The sequence below is a fragment of the Bos indicus x Bos taurus genome, chromosome 8 (genome assembly GCF_003369695.1).
Source record: "Bos indicus x Bos taurus breed Angus x Brahman F1 hybrid chromosome 8, Bos_hybrid_MaternalHap_v2.0, whole genome shotgun sequence".
Lineage (NCBI taxonomy): Eukaryota > Metazoa > Chordata > Mammalia > Artiodactyla > Bovidae > Bos > Bos indicus x Bos taurus.
In genome coordinates this window covers 28,608,100-28,620,974 of record NC_040083.1, presented here as the reverse complement: position 1 = coordinate 28,620,974, position 12,875 = coordinate 28,608,100, and the positions used below count along the sequence as shown (strand labels likewise).

The 12,875-nt window shown below is 40.3% G+C and overlaps 1 protein-coding gene across 2 annotated transcripts in view; it reads left to right on the top strand.

Annotated features, from left to right (window-relative positions):
- The first annotated feature begins 544 nt into the window (after nt 1-544).
- The window catches only part of SNAPC3 (small nuclear RNA activating complex polypeptide 3), a 41,497-nt gene continuing 29,166 nt past the window's right edge, over nt 545-12,875 (top strand). The window contains exons 1-3 of one of the 2 annotated variants that reach the window (XM_027549201.1): nt 545-884; nt 1,545-1,622; nt 10,631-10,715. In XM_027549201.1, coding sequence (XP_027405002.1) covers nt 583-884; nt 1,545-1,622; nt 10,631-10,715 — 465 coding nt within the window. In that variant the 5' untranslated portion in view covers nt 545-582. The remainder of the gene's footprint in view (nt 885-1,544; nt 1,623-10,630; nt 10,716-12,875) is intronic. The other variant, XM_027549200.1, reaches the window with a different exon arrangement.

Below are 12,875 nucleotides of genomic sequence, written 5' to 3'. Positions count from 1 at the left end.
CCCCCACCCCCTTCACAAGTCTGTTCTCTTTGTCAGGCTGTCGGATTCTTTACCACTGAGCCACCACTGGGCCACCTGGGAAGCTCATGGGGCCGTTGGTGAGGTTCTAAAGGAACTGGATCTGGAGAGCTGGTTGTGTCCCAAGTCTCTCAGACTCTGGGGCACTGAGGCAGCAGCGCAACTCATGAACCCTGGAGTCAAGGAAACGTCCTGAGCCCTGGGGCCGAGAAAAAAGGAAGAGCGAGACCAAAGGGCATGTCAGCGCCGCCCTGCTCCGTAGGAGAGCGATGCTGCCTAACGGTGGGGGCTGAGAACCCAGCCACTCTGGCCGCAGCAAACAGCCGCAACGGCTCAGCTGTGCGAATGAAGCGGAGAACAATGCGCTCAAACCCTGCACGCGGAGGCTTGCGGTACCCCGCCCAGGGCGGGTCCGACTCGGAGCCTGCCGGGAAATGTAGTGTGTAAAGCTTCGCCAGTGCAGCGCGGCTCCCCGCCATACTGAGTCACGCGCAACTACAGGTCCCAGCACGCCCCGCGAGGCCTTGATCAGCCGCTGTTCGCAGGGAAGGGAGTGGGGCGAACATGGCTGAAGACAGCCGAGGCGACCCAGCGTGCGGTGGAATGGATGGCAGGAAGGACCCGGTCCCCAGCAGTGGCGGCTTTAACTTTCCAGAGTACGAGTTTCCTGAACTAAACACGCAGGCTTTCCATGTGGCCGCCTTCGGGGAGCTGTGGCGTGGCCGGCTGCGCGGGGAAGAGGACCTGTCGCTGAAGGACCTGCCGGGGGGCCGAGAAGTCACCGACTCCGGCTGCGAGGATGCCGCCGTGGCCCGCGATCTGGGCTGCAGCCTGGAAACGGCAGCCGAGCTGAGGGCGGTGTGCGGGTGAGTGCGGGGCCGAGGAGACTCTTGCTGTTTGGAGTCATCCGGGGTGCAGCCTTACTTCTGGGCTGCCCCAGGACTCATCCTTGGGCGGGCCTATGGTTTACTCCCCGGAGTAGAAGGGCCGCCCTATCAAAGCTTTCCCGGAACAACGGGAGAAGTCCAGCGAGGGGAATGCACGATTTCTTCTAGTTGGAGAAAAGGGACGAGGCAGCTGCATCAAAGATTAATTTTTCTATTCACTAGTTTTTAAAGTGCTTATTAATATAGGAAAGTAGTCAGAGTAGCTGCGACGTGTATCTGTCATTGACAGACACTTTGACGACGGAGGAACCTTAGTGATGATGAGACTGGAAGGAGATTTAACCACAACAGTGTTAAAACCTTGATTGCCTGTGGTCTCTTTTGGGGATCTTTTGAGTATGCCATTACTAAGATTTTCTTCAAAGTGTCTTATTTTGGATGAAAATATAAAAATCAGTAACGATCTCTTTCTCCATTAAACAATATTGGCCGACTTCAGTCAGCCATGTATCCTTTTCATTAATAGAGTATCGGCGCAGAATTCGCCTTTAATTCTCGCTCTCTGATTATTCAGTGATGTATTTGGGACACAATCCAAATGGTTGCGTGATTGCTTTTTTGTGTGTGTTTTTGTTTTAGTCTTGATAAACTGAGGTGCCTTGAAGAAGGGGAGGATCCAGAAGTCATCCCAGAAAATACTGACCTGGTGACTTTGGGGTATGGAGGACTTAACTTTTATTACAAGATACTTATTTAACTATTTTTTCCAACATTATATTATTCAGAAGTTGACAGTATGGTATTGTTATCATGTGTGTGCTTAGTCGCTCAGTCTTGATCTACTCCTTGCGACCCTCTTCCCCACCCCCCGCCACCCCCAAATGTCAACCGCTGTTGACATTTGGCCCTATTTGATTTAGCTGTATGTAACTGAGGTAGCTGCTGTGTGTCTTTTTCTATTGCTTAACTGTTACGGTAAGTTGCAGATCTGATTCATAGCTAAATACATCAGTGTTAACTCCTAAAAGTATCATTCTCCTACTAAATCAGAGAAGTATTATTATACCTAAGAAAATTAACAGTTGATGCATTCCCTCTAATATCTACTCCATATTCAAATTTGTGTTTATTTTTAAATGTTCACAAAAGTACAGTTAATCTGCTTAGATTTTTGGGTGCAAGCTAAATACTCTGATGGTGTGGTAAAAGGACTAAGTTTTTTTTAAATTTTCTGTCAGATCTATACATTTGTAAAATAGGATAAAAATGAATTACTAGAAAAATGAAGTTAAAAGATAAGCACGGTAGAACTCCAGGATTTTTATTACTAAATTCAACTGTAAGATTACTGTCATATAAGTGTGATCATTTCTAAATGCTTCCTCTCATTATACTAATTGGATAACAGATGGCTCAGAGGTCAGTTCTGGTCTGCCAGCCGTATCTTGAGAAACGCTGCTCTATGATGATACTGTTATAGGGAAGCTGCATGTAATAGTGAAATTTGTAATTTCCAGTGTGTAACCTGCCTACTTCACACCATCTCAGCGATGTTGTCATCCTTTATCCTATCCTTTCTGTTGTCACCCTCAAAAATTTACTCAGGCGATTTGACTCTATCTTGTTTTTTTTTTTTTTTTGTAATTGCCAAATCAGTTTCTTTTATGCCTGTTGCTGATATTTACATTAGCAACACTTGGAGCACTGTAAAAGGTTCCTGTCTTTTCTTCTGACTTCCCCATCATGTTATCACCTAAGTGTGCTCATTTGCTGAGAAATTGTCAATGGCTCAGCCTCCCCTCTATGGACGAATTACAGATTCCTCACTCAGATTCCTCATTTGAAACCTTCCACATAGCCCAAATCTGCCTTTCTTGATACATTTTCAACCATTTTCTCTTTCAGTGGCTCAGGATGCACATGGCCCCTCTCCCAGCGGAACCCTACTCTTTCTTTGAGTCCCTAAGATTCCTTTCCACATCTCTGCAACCTATCTGTCTCCCTTAGGGAGTAGATGCTCTTGTAATGTCTAGAGCACTTCTAACATTCCTAAAGTATTTGAAGACTCATTCAGAGTCCAGCTCCTTCATCTTTGAATTGCCCTTAAGCCTATAGTACTGCTTTGCTCCAGTTAGTGCCTTTGAACTGTTGTTGATTGATTAGTTGGAATTTTTTTTTCGTATAATGCATATCTGATTGTGTCACTCTCTTTTTTAAAACCTTTGTTCTTAAATGGATCACAGAGGCCTCTATAGAAGGGATCTTGCTGACCTTTTCAGCTCTATGCGCTCCAGCCATGTTACACTTTTTCTGTTCCTAGAATGTGCTCTCTCGTCCTAGATCTTTGCCTAGAACACTCACGATTCCTTATCCCTGGGTCTTGCTGACTTCTGCTCATTTTTCAAGTGTTAGCTGAAGGACTGTGGACTCTATCTAGCTTCCCTGTTATGTTCATGTGGTCCCCAATTCTTCTCTATCGAAATATTCATCACACTTATTTAATTTTCTGTCTTCTAGACTTAAAAGGTCCATAAATAGTGTCTGTCACATGCACTGCCATGTCCCCCATACCTAGAATTTTGGCATATAATAGGGAGTCAGTAGATATTTGTAGAATGAGTGGGATAAATGAAACTTGTATGAACCTAAGGAAGTGATTTTTTTCTGAGATTGACTAAAAGAAAGTCAATGGTAATTATAAAGTAGGCTTTTTTTTGGCTATAATGACATGCTCATTGGCTTATAATGACTTTATTAAGCTATATGAAATGGTAATTTTCAGACTACTTCACACACTGGCTATTTTCTGTTACTAGAGTCAACTGAATCACCTTGGTTGTCTTCTGGTCCCTTCCATGGGAAATTTGAGTAGAATTATATGTGTAATCAGGAGAAGGCAATGGCAACCCACTCCAGTACTCTTGCCTGGGAAATCCCATGGACGGAGGAGCCTGGTGGGCTGCAGTCCATGGGGTCGTGAAGAGTTGGACTCAACTGAGGGACTTCACTTTCACTTTTCACTTTCATGCACTGGAGAAGAAAATGGCAACCCACTCCAGTATTGTTGCCTGGAGAATCCCAGGGATTCTGGGAGCCTGGTGGGCTGCCGTCTATGGGGTCGCACAGAGTCGGACATGACTGACGTGACTTAGCAGCAGCATATGTATAATCTAATGCAAAAGGAGTTAGTGCAGCATTTCTTAGCTGGGATTATTTTGATGTACTTTAAAACATATTTAAAATAGAACTAATATTAATCTAAACAGTACCATAAGTAAATCAGACTTACTCAAAAAGCCAAAAATCTGTATCTGTGCTTTCTTTTCCCCTCCTAAACCTTCCTTTCTTCTCCCTACCAATAAATTAAATACATAAAAGGAAAAACAGCACCTAAGTACATGACCCCTTGATTATGGCATAAAATACATTTCTAGCACTTATTTTCCCCGAAGGAGCTACTGGACTCCTTTTTATGTATGTTAAGAGGAAAAAGGCAGTTGATAGACTGCTGCTCTCCCTGATCCGTACCAAGCTGAATAACTTATCTTCAGCATTTTTGAAATTTTTATTACTGCTTAAAGAGATTTTAATTCCTAGGAATAAGAGAGTTGTTACTATATGGGTGCTACTGAAACTTGTCACCCCAGAAGGTTAAGCAACATTGTTTTTAATTCAATAGCTTGTAAATAGAATATTTAAAAATATAATCTAAGAAAAATTTCCAGAATTGGGAAGAAAACCCAAATCTACAAATTAAAAGGTCTCACTGCTTACCTAGGAAAATTAACCCAGAATTATCAACTCTATAACAAAAATGCAAATACCAGGCCTTTCTTCCCAATTTCTAAAAAAGAGACAAGCAAAAAAAAACACATCTCATAATGGAAAAAAACAGCTAATATAACAAAATATGTATAATTAGGAAATGTAATAGAATTGAGGCCATAGGCATCAGTTTTTCTACAGCCTTATGAAAGTAGTTTAGGCTTACAAAACAAAAACCTTGAAGAGACAATAAACACATCTAAAATAAAGTAATCCAGAGAGACTAAAAATAAGTGGTGGGACAAATGTATATCAGATGAATGGAAAGAAATTGAGCAGATGTAATTAATGGTTTTGATGGACTTCCCAGGTGGCGCCAACGTAAAGAAACCGCCTGCCAATGCAGGAGACGTAGGGATGTGTGCTCAATTCCTGGGTTGGGAAGATCCCCTGGAGAAGGGCATGGCAACCCACTCCAGTATTCTTGCCTGGAGAATCCCATGGACAGAGGAGCCTGGCAGGCTGCAGTCCGTAGGGTCACACAGAGTCAGACATGACTAAAGCAACTTAGCACATGCACACAATAGTCTTGATATCAGAATAATAAAGTTCAAGCCTCAAAAACATTACACTTGACAAAGGACACATTTTAACGCTAAAAACCACAAACCACAGTTAAGAGAAAATACTTATATATACACCAAATAATATAAAACAACCATAGGGAATATAAGCTTTATAAAATAAACTATAGGGGATATAAGAAATTAGCTAGAAATGCATTAACAATAGGGCACCTTAATATACTAATCTCAGCACAAGACAGATCAACTGAGAGCTCTAATGAGTAGGATATGTCTTATGGATATGGATATATATATCTATATATATAATATATACATAAAATTTATAACCTGTGTTAGAGACTACCTGGCACATTCAGAAGAATTGGCTCTATATTAGGTCACAAAGGAAAAATCAGTACCATACATAGAGTAGAAATATAAACAACACTGATTACAACAAAATAAAGCTAAAATTTACTCAAAAAATGGGCCATTCCAACATGGAACTGTTCTAACGGGGCTACTGTTCCAACATGGTAAAATATGTATGCCTTAGTTGTAAAGCTAGTATCTTATTTAATAGAGAAGCATTAAAGCAGTACAGGTATTCTTACTAAGATCTGGAGTAAGGCAAGCATGCCTAGTATCTCCACTTACTTTGCAGCCTTGTACTGTTGGATTAGCCATGCAGTTTGACAAAAGAAATCAATTAGAAACGTAAGAGTAGATGAAGAAGAAAAATTAGCTCTATTTGTGAATGATAAAATGGTATTACCTGGAAAAGAAATAAGTGCTAAAACAGGCCAAAAACGAAAGAATTTAGTGTTAGGGTAGGATACAAAGTTGATATATAAAAAATAATAGCCTTCATATAAACAATAAACAACTAGAGGACATAATGGTGGAGAAAATTCCTATTTACAGTAGTCAGAAAGATTAAACACTTAAGAATACATTTAACAAGAAATGTGTAAAGCTGAGGTAAACAAAAATTGTAAACCTTCCTGAAAGACTCAGAAGAAATCTTGAAAAAAATTGAAAGATATCCTCTGTTCTTTGAGAGAAATACTCAGCTTTATGCTGTTGTCAGTTCTTTCTAAGTTAATTTACAGATTAAGGACAATCCCAATAAAAATACCAAAGTATTGGTTCCTTCATGGAGTTAAGACAGTTGATAATAAATTTCATATGGAATATTTGCAAGAATAACTAGGAAAAATTGGGTGGCGGGAAGAAAATTGTGACTTTCTAGTAATTTTGCTACATATTAAAATATACGACAAAGTCTTTATAATTAGAATAGTTACTAGCTCATGAGTAGACAAATAGACGTTTAGAATAAAAGAGAAAGTCCAGTTAGATTCAAATGCATATGGGAGTTTAGTATGACACTGTACACAAGAATAAACTCCAAAGGGATTGGGATCAAAATGTAGAGAATGAAACATACCTACCTTGGTATAGTGAAAGGCTTTCTAACTGTGATTTAAACCCAGAGATAATAAAAGGGAAAGATTGATAAAATTGACTACATAAACATGTAAATTTTTGCATGAGAAAAAAAAGCACCATAAAGTCAAATGCTGCCAAACTTGGAGAAAATAACCCTAATACATAAGCCCTTAAAAGTTAAGGGACAAATACCAAAAACCCAAAGGGAAAATGGGAAAAAGATACGAATCAATAATTCACACATACAAAAGGATCAAAATGATTCACAAACATGAAAAAATGTTCATGCATATTCATTATTAGAGAAATGAAAGTTAAAATGACCTTTTTTCTCTTATTGTTGTTGTTTGCTAAGTTGTGTCTGACTCTCTGCGACCCCATGGACTATAGCCCACCAGGCTCTTCTGTCCATGAGATTGTCCAGGCAAGAATACTGAAGTGGGTTGCCATTTCCTATTCCAGGGGATCATCCCAAGCCAGGTCTGCATTGACAGGTCTGTTCTTTATTACTGAGCCACGAAGGAAACCCTTTCTCCTATTAGACTGGCACAAATTTTAAAATACACATTCTTTTGAGGAGGCTGAGGGGAAGCAGGCATTTTTATACCTTCCTGATGGAAACGTAAACTGATGACAACGCTCCTCTGGGGAAATCTGGTAATGCCCGACACAAAGTTACCCAGGCACTTAACTTTTGACTCAGCAGTCCAACTTCTAGCATTCTCTGCTGAAGATACACCTCCAACAATATGAAAGTATATTATGCACAAGGTTATTCGTTACAGCATTGTTTGTAACTGCAAATATTTGAAATATCCTAAATACACATATGTAGGAGAATGTCGAAGGAATTATATTGGACATCCACAAGTGGAGTATGGTACAGCTGTGCTAAAAGATGAGGAAGGATGAACCAATAGATTTCTAGGCAATACTGATTTGTGAAAAAAAAGCAAAGCCCAAAAGCATATGCTCCCCTTTATGTAAGAAATATTACTGAGTATCAATTTATTGGCTTTCATCTAAAAATGTTCCCTTGTTGCCTGCTCTGTAAAAATGAGTCTCAGCTCTTTAAATATTTTTCCTTTCCCAGCTGGCACAGTATTAAGTAAGTTTTGTCAGTAAAGGGCACAGGCTAAACTTTAGTGAGGACAGAGTTTTGCTTCTTGGTCCAGTGTTTAGCAAGGACCTGCTGCGCTTCCCAAGCACCCAGCTCCTGTGTTACCAGGCAGTCAGGAACACAGCTGCTTTCTCCGCCACTCCACTCCACTTGAAACCTCCCTATAAAAGCTTTTCCTGGCACCCTTGCGGGCAGATTTCCAGCAGTTTTCACTGATGTACCCTGGCAACTTCTCTGACATTCAGCAAGTCACAGCCGTTCCCCCTCCTACAAGGTCTGGATCTGAGTCCTGGGGGAAGAAAAGGGAGCCGCCTTTGGGTTTTCTTTCTTAGCACAAGGGAGGATACGCCTTGCGTATCCTATTCCTGCTATTCCTGTATTCTCCAGATTTCCTACTTCTTACTTGCCATTCCCTCATCCCTCAGTCCTAAGTTAATAATTCATTAGATTAAGCTTTGTCTGGTTACTGTTTGGGCTTCCCTGGTGATTCAGACAGCAAAGAATCCGCCCACAGTGCTGGAAACCTGGGTTTGATTCCTGGGTTGGGGAGATCCCCTAGAGAAGGGAACGGCTACCCACTCCAGTATTCTGACCTGGAGAATTCCATGGACTTTGTAGTCCATGGGATCGAAAAGAGTCGGACACAACTGAGTGATTGTCACTTTCACTTAGCTACTGTTTAATTTTTTTCTCCTAATTGAACTCAGACTGATAGAAAAAGTAATCTAAGAAAATTTGTAGGTATCTATGTATTTGAACAAAACAAAGTAGAGGATAAATCAGAACTGCAGAGGTTTGTGGCCCACAGTGGGTAGATAGGAGAGGGTTGGAAAGAAAGGAGGGAACAGGTACAGGTTAGTGGTCCAGACAAAGAAGGAATGACACTTCTCTAAATACATATACTTTTTATAACTCTTTTATAACTCTCTTAGAACCATAGTAGTGGTTCACATATCTTTTACACACCTCAAAAGTAATCAGACAATTAAAACCAGCCAGGATGTTGGGGGAGACTTAAGTAGTTAGTCTAATTGTGTAACAAGTAAATAGCATAACAACACTGAAGAGAATTAGGAAAAAAGATCTAATCTGATTCTGTACAAAAGCATACTTTGATTCAGTGTTGTAAGGCTGAAGACAAGAAGAACTGTTCATGATTTGTGGTTTTCACAGGGGTGTTAGCAGGTTAGCAGTTCTGAAACCATGTATTTTAAAGAACCAAACACTTAAGCAAATAGATTTAGATACAGGGAGCTGCGTTTCTCACTTGTGGAGAAAAATTGTAAACAAGGAAAGGTTGAAGGCTAAAATGAATCCTGTGATTCTTGGGATTAGAAGTATTACTTTAAACCATGGATTTAAAAATATGTAACAGAAAAACACAGAAACACAGCTGTGTGTACATGTGTGGTTTCGTGTATTTTTCCTTTGAGGCTTCCCTGGTGGGTCAGTCATAAAGAATCCACCTGCCAGTGCAAGAGACGCGGGTTCGATCCCTGGGTCAGGAAGATTCTGTGGAGGAGGAAATGGCAACCCACTCCAGTATTCTTGCCTGAAAAATCTCATGGACAGAAGAGCCTGGCAGACTGCAGTCCACGGGGTCACAAAGAGTCAGACTCGACTGAACACACACACAGTATGTTTCCTACTCTGCTGAGAGTCCTGGAAGCAGTGACTGCAGGGACAGTGAGAATGCCTCATGCTCAGATACAAGTCTCTAAGCCTTTCCAGTGAAGGAACTAGGTCTCCTAGCAGGAGTGGCTGATTTAGGGCTGAGACATGAAAATGCTGAAGGGTGAGCCTTGAGCATTTTATGGCACCATAAAATAAGGAAATGGTTAAATATGAAAAACAAAAATTTTGAGAACTTGTTGATAGAACAGGAGCTTCTAATGGCCAAAGCTAGAATAATTTGAACAACCGAATAACAATACTAATACTAATAACAATACAGATTTTAACCTATAGAATAAGGTAAATATTTATGAATTCGTACTAATACAAGTAACCAAATAAATAAGTGGGAAGAAAGAGGTAATATTCATAATACCAATAAATGAATGTTAAAGGAGAAAATAGAGGATCATTGTTAGGCATAAACCACAGTAATACATGTTGCAGACGAAATCTACTAGTGAATGATAAATTACTGGATGAAAGTTTCAAGAGAAACAAGATTTGCATAGTCTCAAAGTATCTCCCCCCCATCCCCCAAACACTTACCAGGTACAAAGGAAAAGAAAATATCTTTCTAGTGTGGGAACCTGGCAGATAGGAACTTAAACAAGCTAAGTATCTCCAGGAATAAGATATTAATATTATGAATGACATTGTTAACCTCATGATGATACAGTGAGGACATGATCTTATGGTATTCTTGCCCAAAGAATATAAGCTTACTCCAATTACAAGGAAACAGCAATTAAGGACATTCTACAAAATCACTGATTAGGGTTTTTTCAAAGTGTCAAGATGATGAAAGACAGACTGAGGAACTTTAAAAGACTGGAGGGGAAAGGAGAAATAAAAAAGTGTTTGCATAGGATCCTGAGACAGATAAAAGAAGCACTAAACTTAATAATTGGTGAAATTTGAAAAAGTTTTATAGTTAATAATACTGTATTAATGTTAATTTCCTGGTCTCAATAATCTCTGAACAGGTAAGATGTTAACAGGGAAAATTGGGTAAGAGATATAAGGGAACTCTGTAATATTTTTTCAGCCTTTCTTTAAGTCTAAAATTAGTTCAGAATAAAAAGCTAAATAGTAAAGATATTTTTGAAGCCCTGCAAAATATTGAAGTCTGATTTTTCTTGTAACAGGGTTAGAAAGAGGCTTCTGAAACACCGGGAAGAAACCTTAAGGATAGATCGAGCCTGCAGACAAGAAACATTTGCTTACGAGATGGTAAATGTCCTGTCTTTTCCACCTTTTCCCATGAAACAAAATCTCTTTCTTGGCTGTTACCCATAACTGTATGGTAGTTTACATTGGATATGCTTAGCTAGAAACAAATGAGAGAACCTTCACTGGGACTAGTAGGAGAAAAAGACGCATAAAATTCAGGTGGTGGGGAATTCCGTGATAGTCCAGTAGTTAGGACCCCACGCATTCACTACCTGGGGTGTGGGTTTGCTCCCCTGTTGGCAAACTGAGATCCTGTAAGTCGTGCAGCACAGGCAGAAAATAAGAAAGTTCACGTGATGGCACATTTTCCTCTCAATGCTCGGCCTTTATTTTTGTCTTTACTTTGGTCTTGCTCTATTAGGCTAATTTCATGCCTTTCACCACCCTATTTCTGATGTTTTTGTTCTGCTCCTGGTTTTGGTCTGTAGTGTGTGCTCAGTGGTGTCTGACTCTTTGCAACCCTGTGGACTGTGGCCCACCAGACTCCTCTTGTCCATTGAATTTTCCAGGCAAGAATACTGGAGTGGGTTGCCAATTCCTTTTCCAGGGGATGTTCCCAATCCAGGAACTGAACCCATGTGTCTTACATCTCCTGCACTGGCAGGCGGGTTCTTTACCACTGCACCACCCATTCTTTTCTAATCCATTGTTTCTTAGGTAAAACCCTCAGAATGACTTAAGATGAATACCGAGGAATTTACATAACATGAAATTTAACATTTTAACCGTTTTATTAGTTTAGCTGTGGGTTTTTCATATATGGCCTTTATCATGTTGAGTAAGTTCCCTTTAGTTCCTATTTTATTTAATGATTTTATCAGAAAGGGTATTGACTTTTGTAGAAATTTTTATTTTTTTTTTGCATCAGTTGGGATGATGCTTTTTTTCCCCATCATTCTGTTTGGTGATTTGTTATGTTGAAATACCCTTGCATCCTCAGAATGAGTCCCCCTTGGCTTTGTGACATGCAGTCCCTTTTATATGCTGCTGAACTTGATTTGCTAGTATTTTGTTAAGTTTTATCTTTATATTCATAAAGGATATTGACCTGTAGTTTTCTCACAGTGTCTTTGTCTGACTTGGGTATCAGAGTGTGCTGATCTCATAGAATAAGTTAGGAAGTATTTTCTCCTTTTCACATTTTTTGGAGGACTTTAGGAAGGATTGATAAATTCACATGAAGCCATCTAGACCTGGGCTTTTCTTTGTTAGGAGGTTTTTAATTTTTGATTCAGTTTTCTTACTTGTTACAGTTCTATTCATACTTAATATTTTTTCTTGAGTCAGTTTTGATTATTTCTTTCCTTCTGCTAGTGTTGGATGGAGAAGGCAATGGCAACCCACTCCAGTACTCTTGCCTGGAGAATCCCAGGGATGGGGGAGCCTGGTGGGCTGCAGTCCCTGGGGTCGCACAGAGTTGGACACAACCGAAGCCTCACAGCAGCAGCAGCAGCAGCAGCAGCAGCAGCAGCAGCAGCTAGCTTTGGGTTAAATTTTCTTTTTCTGGTTCCTTGGGGTATGCACTCGGAGAAGGCAATGGCACCCCACTCAAGTACTCTTGCCTGGAAAATTCCATGGACTGAGGAGCCTGGTGGGCTGCAGACCAGGGGGTCGCTAAGAGTCAGCTCGACTAAGCGACTTCACTTTCACTTTTCACTTTCTTGCGTTGGAGAAGGAAATGGCAACCCACTCCAGTGTTCTTGCCTGGAGAATCCCAGGGACGGGGGAGCCTGGTGGGCTGCCATCTCTGGGGTCGCACAGAGTCGGACACGACTGATGTAACTTAGCAGCAGCAGCAGCAGCAGCAGGGTATGCACTTGGGTTATTGGTTTGAGATTGTTCTTTTCCAGTGTAGATGTTTAGAGCTAAAAGTTTTCCTCTTTCTACTGCTTTTGCTGCATCTTATTAAGTTTCTAATGTTGTGTTTTTGTTTCTATTTGTCTCAAAGTATTTTGTTATTTCCCTTGTGGTTTCTTTTTTGACCTATTGGTCCTTTAAGAGTGTATTGTTTAATTTCCACATGGAAATGTTCAGTGTTCTGTCTCAATGTTTGGAGTTCCTCAGTGGTAGTTTCTGTCAAATTCTTTTTTCTTGTGAATGGGGCATATTTTCCTGTTTGTGTGTTTTATAAGTTTTTGTTGAGAACTGGACATTCTGAGT